Below are 16,453 nucleotides of genomic sequence, written 5' to 3' on the forward strand. Positions count from 1 at the left end.
TAAAATGAACTACTATTACAACTGATGCCACTGCATCCTGTTTTTAAAATCCCCATAGAAACTAATGCAAATACTTACATGGAAAAAGTAACAAGAGAGAAAAATAAACAACCATGTGAGGAGTTAGGTCTTCGAATTCCAGAAGCAACCCAAACTAGACATTTTAAAAATCTGGATGTATAGGTAACCTGTATCCAAGAGCTCTAAAAGGACCAGGCTGAGGATCTCAAGATCATTATTGCTGATTTTTCAATAAGTCTTTAAATACTGGGAAAAACTAATAGTGTACCACCAATACTTTGAAAGGTTTTAAGAGAGATGAGCCAGGTAATTTTAGGATTTTCAGCATGGCAAACATCCTGGGCAAAGTAATGGAACCGTCGATACTCAATTAAGTAAAGGATTAATTAATACTAATCACCATGGGTTTAAGGGAAATGGATTTTGGATTTTGTTAGGCTTGATATCTTTTTATGGGATTCCAAGGTTGGTGGATAAAAATAGGTGCTTTAAAAAGGAAGGGTTATGCACAAGTTGGATGTGCGCACAAGCTGTTATGCTGCAACTGTCACATTGTCATAGTCTAGTACTGATACAAGCCAGCTAAATCTTCGTAACTTTGAGCCCAAATGAAACAGAGTTAAAGTTGAAATGCTTTTTCTACACCTGTATTGCCAAAGAATTATGTTACAATTTTTATATTTGCATAACTTGGACTGGTACCCTTTTACAGTGGTACAGTCATTACAACTGTGTATTAACTCCTGCACACAGAAAAGCCTTTAAGACTTTTGTAGGGCATCTGATTTTTGTAAGGCATTTCACTGAATGACTTCTTGATTAGGAATTCATAGAACAACAGATAAGGCTGCTGAGGTGTTTCCATCTTCAACCTACTTCCAGTTGCTCAAAACTCATGACATATTTCACTATTTTGGCTGAAATATTCCAGATCTAGTAATCACTTCTTGGCCTCTTGAAGACTCAGATCAAGTGTTTTACCTAAGACTCAATTTATTTTATGCTTTATCAAGGAAGAGTTAAACATTTTAAGCCGTTTTTAGTACAAGTAAAATTTTGGGAAGGTGAGGATAGAGGCTTTCTCCATTATAGTACAAACCTTCAATAAACAGTTCTGCAGCTGAGGTGGTTGTGGCTAGAAAGATGAAATCTGGCAGGGAGATATCACTAATGGAGTAGTGTTGACACTAATACTAAACACAGAAGTATCATAACTTCTTGACAAATCTTGCTTATGTGTCTTACATACCTAGTTAAGGATCACATTAGCCCTTTTCACCACAATCTTATGCTAGGGCAGTTATTCTCAGCCAGGGAGGCAGGACACCTTGGGGTGCTGAAAATCCTTTACAGAGTACCCCAGGAAGTGTGAAGACTGGAGCAGATAAGAGCAGGCTCAGGCTTTCTCTGCCTAGCCATTCCATGACCCTTAAGGAGGAAAGCACTATAATAAATACGTTAGTTCTGCAAATGAGGTGCTGCTCAATAGACAACAATTATGAAGGGAATTTGAGTCTAAAAAGGTTGAGAACCACTTTAGTAGCAGCTCAGGTTCACATGATCAGCTACAATGACACCAAAGTCCTTTTCAGAGTCACTGCTTCCTCAGGACAGAGTCCCCATTTGGTATGTTCTTTGTTCCCTGATGTCTGACTTTGCACTACTACCTGCTGCCATGCCTACCTCTCTTCCTGACTGATTTAGTTAGTATTGGCTGCTATGCCCGTGTTAAAAAAATTGTAGTGCAGTTATTTAATTACAGTATTTGTTTACTACTGAAAGGCACTTTTCCCAAGAAAAGCAGGAACTTACACACATTATATGATTGATGAAGGGTGGAAAGAGAGAAAATTTTGCTCATTCTGGTACAAGGAGATTCAAAACACAAAAACAAAAACAAAAAAAGAAAAAAACAACAACAACAAAAATAGGGGAGATGAAAACTCTCAGGGAGATAGTGGGAAAGAAAACATTTTTTCCAAGTTACTGCAGTTACAAGCCTATTACTGAATATGAACTGAACAGCACCTTACAGTTAGCGAAAAAGTGAAACAGGCTGAATCCTAAGTCCTTTTGGTTGATGGACACTTGTTCACATTAAATTAGGACAAATGGATGGACTGAACTAAATAATATCAAGAGAAATTTAAGATCAATTTTTTAATATTTGCATATTAATAACAACAGTAATGATGCACAAGTAAAAGCCCCCCCCCCCCCCCAAGCAAAAATCATAGCAACTGCTCCCAACTAGACCATAACTGCTCTGGGAACTGAAGAGTTCACAGCTGCAATAAAATGTGAAAATGTATTTTTCCCTACTCTAGCAGTCTTTTTAATGTCCCATGAGTTACAGTTGTACCCTGACCTACTCAGCCAACCTTTATGTCAGCAGCTGTCACTTGTTAGTCATTGGTACAGGCAGGACTTTAAACCAAGGCATGTGTGTTACCTTGTAATGCTGGAGAAGCAGAGCTGGAGAAGCAGAGCTCCAGTTCTACCCAACTGGGTTTTGCCCAAGGATCCAAATATGGCAAAATACCTCCTGTAAATGTGCACTGGAGACTGGACCAACTGCCTGACCACACCTGGATGAGGTGGTAAGTAACATGATGTTGCCTGATCCCACCAAAGCTTTGGTCTTCATTGAAGCAAGGCAGATTTGGGCTTTGCTACCTTTCATATGCCTCAGAGCAAATGTTTTTCTGCTACTCTGAAATCTGTACCATTTGGCATGTGCTCCAGACACCTTGAGTAGTTGTCTAAAGATTATATTTGGTTAATGTATCAGAGGATTATTTGGTGTCCAAAAGGGGCCCTGCACACATAGTTAAAGTGTCTTCCTTTGCTCAGGCTAAGTAACTGATACCAAGAACCGTTTATGATAAAAGACAAAGAACAACCTTCATTTCCTCTTGAATAAGCTTTTTGTATTCCTGTATGTTATTCCACCCATAGAAAACATTCAGAGCATCTGCCAGGTACCACAACATTCACTCAAACTATCATTAACATTTTCAGCCTTGACACACTTACTGGCATACAAATCTGTTTTCTTCACATATACATATTTTGAAAAGTATTACATTTGCCCTTGATTTCTCTTTCATATATTTTTGAAGAAAACTGGCAATTTACATAAGGACAACTAAATCCTTCAAAAAAAGCAAAACAAAATAAATGTATGAGGGAAAACAGATCAGTGTTTTCCAAAATTTAAGGACCCAACCTTTTCATTACTTAAAAACATACATGCAAAATTGTACTTTGATGAGGCAGGGGGAACTTCAATTCAAGGAGGAAAAAAGCTGTCTAGGTTCTCAATCCTCCAATAAGCCTCATGCAAACACGCTCATTGTTGTGTGGAACACCAATGAACAAGACTTGGAAAGTCAGGACACTGACAGTCCTCATTTCCTTGCTTTACATGTGGCAGGTTAGGGTGATTTTGGTGTCTTTGGGCAATATGCTTTGTAGTTGCGCAGCAGCATTGATTTCACAGTTTTAGGAATAGGTTGGACAAGGAGCTTTATGGGATGGTTTGGACAGGGCTGATCCTACCTTGGGCAGGGGGTTGGACTAGATGACCTCCAGAAGTTTGTTCCAACCCTACTTTTCTATGACTTTCTACAACTTTCTCGGTTCTCTGGCCTTACAATATCCAGTAAAGCAGATGAGAAAATCCCATATCTACAGAGCCAAACAGAGACTAGACAACCTCCCCAAGGTTATACAGGAAAAAGATGGTAGAAACTAGAAAAAATCTAGGATTCTGTGAATTCACTGAAGCTCTCCACCTAAGCAGATGGGTCTGCTTATGAGGAGCTCATTAAAGATGAAATCCCAGGTTAACAGCCACTTCAGTCTCTTCTATACACTGTATTGTCAGTGTGTGTGTGTGTGTGTGTGTGTGTGTGTGTGTGTGTGTGTGTGTGTGTGTACACACACATGAAGATTTTGTCAGGAAACATAGATACAAATGTTTTAATCCTCTGCAATGTACCAGGCTTTTGAGTGAATTGAAACCTCTGAGCACCCTCTTTGCAGCACTCTGAGAACACATGTAGGTATAAGAGGAGAAAAAATATTTTCAGAGAATTGGTACATTATAATACACATTTCTGTGTAAAAAAAATCAACTGTGACTGAGCAATAAGTAATAGCATTGCTTCTGCCGCTTTGCAAAACTTGGATTTAAGGCTTTCTGGAAGTTACCCACATAACACAGCCAAATGCAAAATTAGACATCCAAGAACAACGGATCCAGGTCAGACCTCAAGAGTGAGAGACTTTATCCTGTGAAAAAACAATGGCTCCGAAGAGGATCCTTCTGGCCAAACAAGTCAAAGTGAGTGCTCAGTGCAATGATGTGGCCAAAACATTTAATACAGTGGTTCTCAGCCTTTTTAGATTCAAGGCACTCCTTCATAACTCGTCCAAATTTAGTAGCACCCTGGTTGAGAACCACTGTTATATGTTGCCTTGGTTTACTGCAGTGGTTCTTAACTGAGTGTTCCTCCTGGAAACAGAGGTGCATGGGGCAGTTCTGCCCAGGGTTAGCACTGCAGCCTAGACAGTCACCTGTTTCTTGTGTTTCTCCAGGTTCCTGCACTACTACTAGGTAGAACTACCCCTCACAGCTCTGTGTACAGTAGACAGAAAAGAACCACAGACATTCCCACAAAGGGCTGAAGAAAAAGCCTGAATGGGAGCAACTGAAGAGTACAATTTGTTAAGTTTCTTAAAAAGAGGATTGAGAAGTGACTAGATCACAACAGGCAAATACCTTAACAGTGAGAAAATACCAGCTATCAAAGGCTCTTTCGTCTGGGAGAGAAATGTGCAACAAGAACTGATGGGGAGAAACTGAATGAGAAGTTGGGCAAATTATCAGCAATAAGGGTGATTAATCACTAGAACAAACTACTATAGAAATGGGAGATTCCCCATCTCCTATCAGCTGTAAATTAAGATGCAAACTAAGAAAATGCTTAACCAAAACATAAGCTATTGGTCTCAAAACATAGGGAACTGGATGAAATATCCCTGTGAGAGAAAAGAGTCAATTGAGGACTGATAGTCTCTTTTGGACTTAACAATACCCAGTGGAACAGATGAGCAGATCTGCTTTTTACAGAGCCAGAGACTAGGCAACTTCTCCAAGGTTACTTTGGAAACCTGTGGTAGAAATGAGAAAGAATCTAGCTTTCCAGACTTCCAAGCCTTCTGTTAGCCTTCTTTTTAAATGTGCTTCTCTCAAGATGGGAATTGTTGAGAGCACATCAGGTGCTGCTGTAGCTGCCTGCTGCATCCCTGTATAGTTTGCTGAAGCAACTCAAAATGGCTGAATGCGAGAACGCTGACATTCCCTCCTCGTCATGGATCATATCCAGTGTTCCCAGGTGTTCTGAAGCATATGGACAAGAGGTAGCTTTACAGCTGCATACCAGGAAAGATGTTTACTGTACAGGAACTTCCTACAGAGCAAGATCAGTTGTAGTGGAACTGAAAACCATTCTACTATCTCCCTAAACATCTTTCAAGTACACGTTAAATATTTCTATAGTTTAAAAGGATGACTAAATCTAAGTCACTAGGCTTTAAAACAAAAAGTCCCTGTATTATATTCTATAAATAATACATTTTTCCTTTACCTAACCCACACAGATTACTTCCTACTCATCCTCCCCTATTTTTCATCAATATCTTCTAAAGCAGTGGTTCTCAACCACAGTGTCATTGCACCTTAGGATACCTTGCAATCTTTTCAAGGGTCTCACAGGATGTCATGTAAGCTTAACACTGTTAAGTGTACAAACATGATTCACAAGATAAAACCAGAGATTTAAAATAGGAATCTATAGAGCAATAACCATTCTGACCTGTTGTGGTCTTTCTGAGTTCTTCGTAACAGAAGAATTGCTTTATTATTTTCCAGTAGTCAAAAAAAAAGGAATGAAAACTAAGAGCTGGAACTCTTCAAGGGCTGCATCAAGTCAAATGAGGGGTGCCTCAAAGTCTAAAAATATTGAAAAATGCTCTTCTACAGGAATGAAAACATTTCAAGAAAAAAAATTGGACTTTTCAGCCTAAAGCAGGGTCATAAAATAGCTTTATTTTTAGGATACCACGACAGTCTTCACAGCAAAATTGAAATTAACATGTCTTTTAATAATTTGCCTGAGGTCAGGGCTGTCCAAACTGGTGGTCCATGGGCCACATGCAACTCATAAGGGAATTAATTTGTGATCTGTGCGCTCCCATCCAACTTTGCTCCAGCTGCAGCTACATCTGGGGCCTCCAGGTATCCCTTCCCTCCTCTAGCTTCCACCTTCTTCCCCAACTCTGGAGGGCAGGGCAGTGCAGGATGACAGTCTGTGGCGCAGCAGGGGAGCCCATAACCAGGGAACTCCAGGGGCTCCTACATGCAAAGGGTAGCATTACCACCACTGTGTGTAAGGATCCTCCTGTTCCCACCCCCACGTGCCTGCAACGGCAGCTGCTGCTCACCCCTATCACCGAATACCACTGATTTCCATCGCTGGCAGCAATCTGCAACAGTAAATTTGGCAGGAAGAAAAGCACTGGTTACAGTAGGGAGGCTGTGCTAAGTTCCTGGCTGCTGGTCATGCCGACACCTCCCCTCACAGTAGAGGTGGGGTGTAAGGTTGACATGAGGACTCCCCTTCTGGTGTCCCCTTTAAGCTGTGCTGCCATAGGCTGGATGAAAACTTTAAGCTAGGTACAGACATTCAAAAAGCATAAGGCAGAATTGATCCAAGTTATGCAGTTTTCTGCATGCGGTGTAGTTTAAATCAGTAGCAAACAGAACACACATTTGCCCTTGGTAGGGGTGGGGGTAAATCTTAGACTGGGTTTTGCCATTTTTAAACCAGTCTGTGTCTGCCAAACTTCTGTTCTCTTAGGGGTATAGACTGGTTTCTGACTACTTATATTGGTAAAAGTATAATGTCTGTACCTGGCCTTAGAGGCTGAATTTGGCCCATATGCCATAGGTTGCCGACCCTGTTCTAACAGACTTTACAAAATAAAGCAGGCATACTTCAAGCATGGTTTGAAAAATCCTCTTGCCAGTAGTTCATGAGAAAATGTCTTTGGCCATTTTGGCAAGGAGAGGGCTGGCACTCCAGGTTATGACTTCCTTCAGCAAAGTATTGCAGGTGTAAAATGCCAGGTATACATTTAAACTTATTACAAAACTTAAATGTTTAACTTCTATAAAATGTCATCTTTTATATAAAATCTATCTGTTCAAATTAAAAAAAAATACTGTAGGTGATGGAAACATGTTTGTGAATAATGAACTCTTATGCTAATAGCTTTTACATCAGTTTTCACTATTGCTGCTAATCAGTTAAACCGACAAAAATTAAGTCAGTTTCTACCATTACTATTTGGGAGGCAGGCTGGGAGCCTGTGACAAAACTGATAAAAGAATGGCTCTTTGTGCTCTGGCCTGCCTTTTAACCCCATTGATATGCAAAACTGAAAGTTTCTAAAAGTACTTCACAGTATACTTATTAATTCTGAATGGCCCTACACAGAGAAAAAAAGAAGTGTTCAGGCAAAGTAGGAGAGATTTCTTCACAGAAAGTACTGAAGATAGCATGCTCTCTTTCTAGTATACATTTCCCAGGAGCTATGGACTGGGATGGAGGAAGAAAGCAAGCTTTGTTATCCCTTTCAGGAGATAGAGGAAAGTATGAAACTGCTAAACACCTCTACAATCCAGAGATCAGTCTGAAATACGGATCATTGGATGAAGGCAACACCACTACCCTAACAGGAATTCTTGAAGACTACACCAGAGTTTTGCTCTGGAGCCTTGCTTGATATGCCATCCCTTTAACTAGTCACTGATCAATGTTTTCAAATCATGAATCAGAGCCATGTTCTGACTATCTTAGTTTCTTGGGAAATGCACAAGTTTTTACATTCAGCCCCTTCAAGATTAGGTCAAACTAGAGGTCGCATATTCCCCAGACAATCCTTGGCTAAACTATTGTCTAGAGACAGATTATAGATACAAAGAAAGTTTCTGAATGAAGTCTAGCTGAAATATTTTTACAAAACAGTACCATTAATATTGAATATTGAATCTTTCTTATAATGAATCAACTCTCCAGGCAATGGAAAAACATGCATTGGTATCTGACGTTAGTGTCAGAAATCCCAAACCTTGATAATGCAGAAGATCTCTAAATAAAAGGACAATGTCTGGGGAACAGAAAGAACCTCTCAAACTATTTTACAATGAGCTCAATTGCTACAGGCCATCATTGAAACTACAATCAGCTTTGTGACTTAATACTGCATATTTAATTTAGAAAATAGATTCTTTAGTAAAAAAAAATATAAAACCCAATCAAATAAAAACTAATGGTCACTCATTTATAAAGACGTGCCAATAAAATGACCTATAAACCCACTGCACATGTGCAAATACTACTTAAGCACAATTGGGATATAAAGAAACCTACAGTTTTCAGTTGTACACTGGTTGCAACAAAGCCATCTTTGGAAGCAAGGAAGGATTTTTTAGAGTAGAATTTATTTTCACATGAAATTATACTGGACAAGTGGCAAGGAGAAATGTTTCAGGGGATGAGATTTCATCCTATGTGAATATAAAACAAATGACACTTATACCTATGCTGTAAAAACATACCATACTCTCTGACTAGATGGAATTTGGTTGGGAAAGAGTCATATACTTCTCTTGCCCCTAATATCTAATATTTTGTACTGTCTTTGAAAAATCAATGCAACAAGTCCTCTTCCGTCCCCCAGATATTCCATTTACCTGCTCCTGTATTTTGGGAGGGAAAGTAGAGTGAAGCTAGAATGAAGAGGCAAGGCTGAATTCTAGGGCCTTTATTTTTTAAAATGCAAACGCTGACCATATAAAATGGAATCCACACAGACCAAATTCTCAGAAGGTAAGAATGCTTGTATCTTAAGACGTATAAACACTGAAACAAAGCAGTATCAGTGGAACAAGTGCTTTCAGTGCTGATGGTGTTTAAAGCTTCTGAAATTTAGTTCAAAAAATGTTTTGAAGACTCAGTATTTTGTACTGTATCCTATACCTGTGCCTGCAGCCAGGGGTCGATATGCTGGGGAGAGGAGGGGTGTTCTGGGGCACTTGCACCCTACTTTGATTCCTGCTCCACCCAAAATTTTAAAAAAATAACTGCCTAATGGCAGCAGCAGCATTTCTAGTCAGGTAGTGCTGAGGAAATCAATTGACTTCATGGCTCACTAAATCTAACTGATCCCTTCTAAATTTTTCATTCCATGGATGTTAACAACCCTCTCCTTTTTATTGGTCTTGATGTTCCACCAATCAAGCTACCCTTTCTTTTTGCAATTCTGCTGTCTGTTAACAGGTCCTATTAATGAAATCCCTATTTCATAGCCCTGCAAATTGATTTTTAACTCATTCCAATGAAGTTATATTTGTTTTTACTTCAATCTTAAACTGAATATACAATGCTAAGCCCCTAGCAGATATGTAAAGCTTCTAGTTTATTTTAACTGGAGAAAAAGGTGCTTTTTTTATATGTGATGATGATGCACCTCATTCTGTACACCCCCCTTTTAAAAAAAAATCTAGATCTGCTCGTCTGCAGCCATAGCTTCAAAGTACATGCAACAATATTAGTTACTAGTTTAATAAATGGAATATTGGGAAGCTCTGGCAAAGATCTTTGTAGAAGATTAAGGTACTGATACTATTTATGAGGTATGGTACTATTTCTTCTAAATTAGTTCTTCAGTGCCAATACTTCACATGGGTTAAGTACAGACAGTCAAAAAGCCTGAGGCAATCTTTGCAGGTTAGTCTAAAATGTGTAGACTGAACTGATAATCAAGTGAACAGACATTCAACTTTTGATTCCGGAAATGTAACCACATGCTTGCAGTGGTCCAGGCCAGAAGCCTGGGGGGCACTAGGACATACCTGGCAGGAGCAGACAGCTTGGGCCAAGACTAACTCACCCACTTTGTGGGGGAGGGAAAGTGGTGTGGGAGATGCAAAGCATCCTGGGATACTGGACGACTTTGAGTTAACTTGAATCTGGAGGGGATCTGGGACAGAAGTTCAGTAAACTGATTTAGGTTAAATCGGTTAAGTCTGACACTACATCCCTCCAGGTTGATCTTAAATCGGTTTCAGCCATTTTGAAAGCAATTTATGTGCACTGAACTTCTGTTGTGTTACAAATTTGAACCAGTTTCTGATCACTTATATTGGTTTATCTGGAATTTCTGTCTCTAGCCATGGTGTTAAGGACACAGTTGCTTGACACACGTTTTCAAACGGAAGATAAAAATCAGGGCACATGATCAAGGTATTGGAATTAAATGAGGGTGGGGCTTTACAGTACATTAGCTTCATTGTAATATCTGCCAAGGTGCCTGCTCCTCCTATGTAGTAAATAAATTTAATCCATCATCACGTACTCAGTAAGAGAACTTTTGTTTGCTTACTACAGGGAAAGAACATGTTTATGCGTTGTTACCATAATGATGCACTGCAAAGTGGTGTCTCTTTTACTGCACAGGAAGTAGTGACCCCATTCTGTGGAATCTTGGCCTCTTGTATTCATTTAAACAGCAGAGGCACCAACCTCTGTGTCCTAAATCAATAACAAATTTGGGTAGTACATTCTACCTTACTCAAATTCCCCACTAGTTTTCCACAAATAGGGTACTTCTTCACACACACTCCTACAAAACAGTTCTCTAGTGTTGTTGTGTACTTCTTAATAATTGCTGTATTTTACACTAGAAGAGGCTGTAGGTCATTCATTCATTCATTTATTCATTCATTCAATTTACATGGTGCCCTCCGTAAAATTGGCTCAAGACTGCTTACAGAACTCCACCCAAGATAAATTGTAGAAACAAAGAGAATCATAGAAAATTAAGGTTGGAAGGGACCTCATTTAAGCCAACCCACCTACTCAAAGTAGGACCATCACCAAAGAAATCATCCCAGCCAAAGCTTTGTCTAGCTGGGTTTTGAAAACCTCCAAGGATGGAGCTTCCACCACCTCCCTGGGTAACCTGTTCCAGCATTTTACTACTCTCCTAATGAGAAAAATTCTTCCTAATATCTAACATAAACTTCCCATGCTGCAACTTGAGACCATTGTGTCTTCTTCTGTCATGTGCCACCACTGAGAACACTTTAGCTCCATCCTCTTTCGAACCCTCCTTTAGGTAGTTGAAGTTAAATCCCCTCTCAGTCTCCTCTTCTTTAGACTAAATAAGCCCAGTTCCCTCAGCCTGTCCTCATAAGTCATGTCCCCTAGCCCCCTCATCCTTGTTGCCCTCCACTGGACTCTCCCTAATTTGTCCACATCCTTTCTGTAGTGAGGGGTCCAAAACTAAGCACAGTACTCTAGATACGGCCTCATCAGTGCTGAACAGAGGGAAATAATCACTTCCCTTGACCTACTGGCAACACACACCAATGCAGCCCAGTATGCCATTAGCTTTCTTGGCAACAAAGGCACACTGCTGGTTCATATTCAGCTTATTGTCCACTGTAACCCCCAGGTCCTTTTCTGCAGAACTACTGCTTAGCCAGTCAAACCCCGGAAAAGTGCAGAACTCTGCACTTGTCCTTGTTGAACCTCATGAAATTCCTTTTGGCCCAATCCTCCAATTTGTGTAGATCACTCTGAATCCTAGCCCTACTCTTCAATGTATCTATTACTTCCCCCAGCTTGGTGTCATCTGCAAATTTGCTGAGGGTGCATTCTATGCCATCTCCCAGGTTGTTGATGAAGATATTGAACAAAACCAGCTCCAGGACCAATCCCTGGGGTACTCCTCTTGATACCAGCTCTCAACTAGACCTCAAGCCATTGATTACTACTCTGAGCCTGATGCTCCAGCCAGTTTTCTATCCACCTTACAGTATATTCATCCAGCCCAAACTTCGTTAGCTTGCCTGGGGAATGTTGTGGGATACTGTATCAGAAGCCTTGCTAAAGTCAAGGTAAACCACATCCACTGGTTTCCCCACAACCACAGAGCCAGTTATCTCAACATAGAAGGCAACCAGGTTAGTCAGGCATGACTTGCCCCTGGTGAATCAATGCCAACTGTTCCTAATTACCTTCTCCTCCAAGTGCTTAGAAATGGATTCCTTAAGGATCTGCTCCATGATTTTTCCAGGGACAGAGGTAAGGCTGACTGGTTTGTAGCTCCCTAGATCCTCCTCTTTCCCTTTCTTAAATATAGGCAATATGTTTGTCCTTTTCTAATCATCTGGGACCTCTCCTGATCACCATGAGTTTTCAAAGACGATAGCCAATGATTCTGCAATCACATCAGCCAACTCCATCAACACCCTTGGGTGCATCCCATCCAGCCCCATGCACTTGTTCATGTCCAGCTTTTCTACGTAGTCCCTAACCTGTTCTTTCACTACTAATGGCTACCAAACCCCTCCCCAAACTGTGGTGCTCGGAGCAGTAGTTTGAAAGCTGACCTTGCCTGTGAAGGTTGAGGCAAAAAAGTCATTGAGCATTTCAGCCTTTTCTGCATACTCTGTCATAAGGTTTCCTTCCCCATTCAGTAAGAGACCCACAGTTTCCCTGATCTTCCACTTGCTACCGATATAGTTGTAGAAACCCTTCTTGTTTAGAATATTTAAATACAACGGCATGTGATAAAACAAATGAGAATACGTTGAATAAATTTAACTGCTAGTGTCGGAGTAACTGACTTCAGGATTATGAGACCACTGGGGGCAGAGGGGAAGGATGTTTAGAGATCCCTTCAAATGATCGCATGTAGGGGACCTTTGATTCATTCCGGTGCTGACAGCTCAGAGTAAATAATATTCTTCTACTTCTACACGTTGATACTGTTAAAGCATTTTATTAAATATCTAACACACTGAAACTGTGTCCCCACATGCAGGGGTGTGCACTTGTAGTGGCACAAAAAGGCTGCTACTTTTTGCTGCTGCACACGCCCTTACATGTGGGCTGTGGTGCAGGGCCAAATGTCCCGCTAAGGGCAGATTGCTCCTTCTCAACTTCTCCCAGCTCCTGAAATGTTGGAGGAGCCAGGGTAGACCTAGAGGAAGCAAGTCACCCTCACCGGCAGCCAGAGCATCGCTCTGGAGAACGCAGCTTCCACTTGCTCCTGTGTGCATGCACTGTGCTGCTTTTTTTGTTGTGGGGTTTTTGGGGGGGGGGGGGTTGATACTGGGAGTTACTAATATAAAATGTTGGTTCTATGCTGCAAATTTGCAGCATGGCACACAGTTGCATATGCACTGCACGTAGTTTGCAGCATCTCAGACAGATTTGAGGCACTACAAATCATATGTGCATGCTCATCTGGATGTACTGTGAAGTACTGAAATAGTATTTTTTTCCTTCCTGCCATGTGATGTACGATGTGTGATAAACAAGATGTCACTCACAATCAGGAATGTAAAAATCACAAATCACACATGGTAAAGACTGTGAAGATTAAAAAAATAGTGCAATTCTTTAAATGGGTGTTTACTGACAGGGCTCTGAGAAATCCCCAGCTTCTGCAGACTTTCTTATTAAATTTATTTCAGATTAGAGTGGTTAATATTTTTTCCCAACGATTTATTAAATACTTTGGGTATTCTAAAGAATGATAGGATCTGACAAAAGTAGGCTGTTGCCTGTGAAAACGTTTCCCCCTCTGAACCAGTTAGTTTCTGAGGCACCATCTTGCCCTGCCTTCTGCCTGAAGGATGAAGGAGTATATTACAAATATATTAATATAAAATCATTAGACCAAATGCGTAAAACCAATGAAGTCAGTGGAGTTGAATTTGGCCCATTATCACATATGGTACGTTGGCAATAGATACACGACAGCATACATACTAGTTTATACAACCTCTTGTTCCAAGCATTTGCATTTTAAAAGGTAGAAGTTAATAAGTAATACATGGTTTGGGCTACCATAAAGAAGGGTAAATCAATTGGAAATCTAACAAATTCCATTTATACAAGAGAATATACTAGTACATAACTTTTTGAGCTGGAAAAGGTATAAACCAAGATAACCTCTGTAAGCAAAAGCAGGCAACAGCATGCCAATTATTAAAAACAAACTGTTCATGCACATTATATAGCAAAAGTCTCAATTTTAACCATACTTGAGGTTCTCCAAGATTTAAAAACAAAATCACAGCAATAACAAACAGTCATTTGAAAATGAAGGTGGTAAAAAATTCTGTAATGCAGTTCACAAAAACAAAGAATTAAGCTTTGTAAATGACAAAGCAGCTTACCTTGAGAAGTTGAGGAAATGAACATGTCTAGTGAATAAATAGGGTTGCTCAGCAGTGCTTATATTTTTAATCAGTTCCATCTAAAAGAAATATTAACAAGATTAACAAATAAATATAAGTACACCAAGTCAATTTTTTTATTAGAAACATAGTTCTCAAACAATATATAACCATTTAGTTTCCAAGTCCAAAACCTACTATAAACAAACAAACAAACAAATAAATAAATCTGCCCGTATAATCCGAGTAATTCTATGACTACTCTTTTTGCCCATGTATGGTGAGTAGACATATGCAGGTCAATCATGTTGTCTAAGCTTCCACCTTAACACTGCAAATCTAGGTTGAAATTATCATACAGCCAGGAGTTCACTTGCTTCCAAAACTTAATATTTGCTTTATTTTTAAATTAAAAACCCCTGCTCTGTTCAAATCCCAATCTGAATTCTGCAAATGGTTTGTATCCTTAAAAATAGCTTAAACACTGACTCTGGCAACTGCATTTCCAAAACCCAGTGTGCATCAGAAAGTGTGGCTGAATCCATAACAGTTTTTACATAATGATAATAGTTCCTGTCATTGTTCAATTGCTATGGATAGAAGTCTGGTCATCTATACAAGCAAATGTTTACCATTTCCCTTTTACATGTCATATTAAGAAAGTGACTGTAATTTATACTTCATACAAAATCCTTTTCAAAAGCTGGTGCCAAGTTTTAGTTCTTTTAACCTACTTGCAGTCAAAACATTTTAGTACAAATTTTTAAGAATTGTCTCATTTTTTATTTGCATTATTAAAGATAATTAAAATGTTAACATATAAAACAGCTGAGATTAAAAACGGTAAATGCATGGGGGGGTGCATCCGTATGTGCACAGACGTCTATCTTTTATAGCATTCTGGAACATACTAGGGCCTGAAAGTGTTAAATGGAATATGTACCAAAAATTCCAAGCATTCTTGTTGCTCTGACTTCCTGACTTCTACTCTCCTCAGATTTTACTTGGCTGCATCTGTTCTGTTCTCTAATATAAGCTACAATAGAGAATAAACAACATTGAACGACAGCATTTGAAGAGCACAGAAATTAAACTGATACATTTTACAAACTGTGGAGAAACTGGAAAAAATTCATAGTTTAAAGAGAAGTAATAAAGCCAAACCAATTGCTTGATAAAATCTGGATAACTATGCAAGCTAAAAACAAGCAAAATAGAGACATACAATCTATTATTTAACGATTTAACTATGAATTATCCTACTAAAATCTGACAGAACTTAATAGAAAGTGAGCTCCATAGGGAGAGACATAATTTATATTAAATGAGACAGTTTGAAAGCCATGTAAGAAATGTTAGTGCTTCCTATTATATACTATAAGACTTTTCAATGAGCAAAGCTGGCTACCCACCTTATTTTAACAACAAGGGGCAAAGGGTAAAAAAACTAACCTTTTCCACTGCTGGGATGATAACTTCAGAAGGACCCAAACTATACAGAACTATGTCAGGCTGGAGAAATTTACCTTAGTGTGGAAAATCTGCTTTGGCTACCCAATCCCTATTTTGATGTCTTGGCACTGTCACTGCTTTTCTTTTATGTATCACAGTTCATTGCTACTTCTCAATTCTGTTTTTCATTTGTAATTTTAGATTTTTCTGAAGATTTTTATCATGACTGCATCTTTAAGTCATACTGAGCCTTTCCATCCTGGGGGATGGAATTAAAAAGCAACTGGATTTTCATAGTTTAGGGGTGCATCCACCTGTGCCATTAATGCACATAAATAAACTCTAGAGTTTTTTTGCTCCCAGGCATACCGTTTGAATGGGCTGGCAGAGGACTGTGTGTGTGTGTGTGTGTGTGTGTGTGTGGGTGGTGCTTCCTACTCACCGTTCACCAGAAGGATCTTCAGACCAGGCTCCATGTGCTGCGGAGGGGCTGGCTGAGGCATAAAGTGCTTCAACACACAGGGTGCCTGATGACTAGCCCCACACTGAAGCACCCTGTATCCCAGACAGACAGGGCAGGGTCTACACGTGTTGCTGCACACCAAAAAACTGCAGCAGGGGAGTTCTTGTATTTACAAGTACTCACCTGCTCTG

General features: G+C 39.7%; 1 protein-coding gene across 1 annotated transcript in view; it reads right to left on the bottom strand.

Annotated features, from left to right (window-relative positions):
* Window positions 1-16,453, bottom strand: part of UST (uronyl 2-sulfotransferase) — a 296,613-nt gene that overhangs the window by 128,600 nt on the left and 151,560 nt on the right. The window contains exon 4 of the mRNA XM_019550102.1: window positions 14,348-14,427. Coding sequence (XP_019405647.1) covers window positions 14,348-14,427 — 80 coding nt within the window. The remainder of the gene's footprint in view (window positions 1-14,347; window positions 14,428-16,453) is intronic.

Source organism: Crocodylus porosus, unplaced genomic scaffold (assembly GCF_001723895.1).
Source record: "Crocodylus porosus isolate Cpor-Errol unplaced genomic scaffold, CroPor_comp1, whole genome shotgun sequence".
NCBI lineage: Eukaryota > Metazoa > Chordata > Crocodylia > Crocodylidae > Crocodylus > Crocodylus porosus.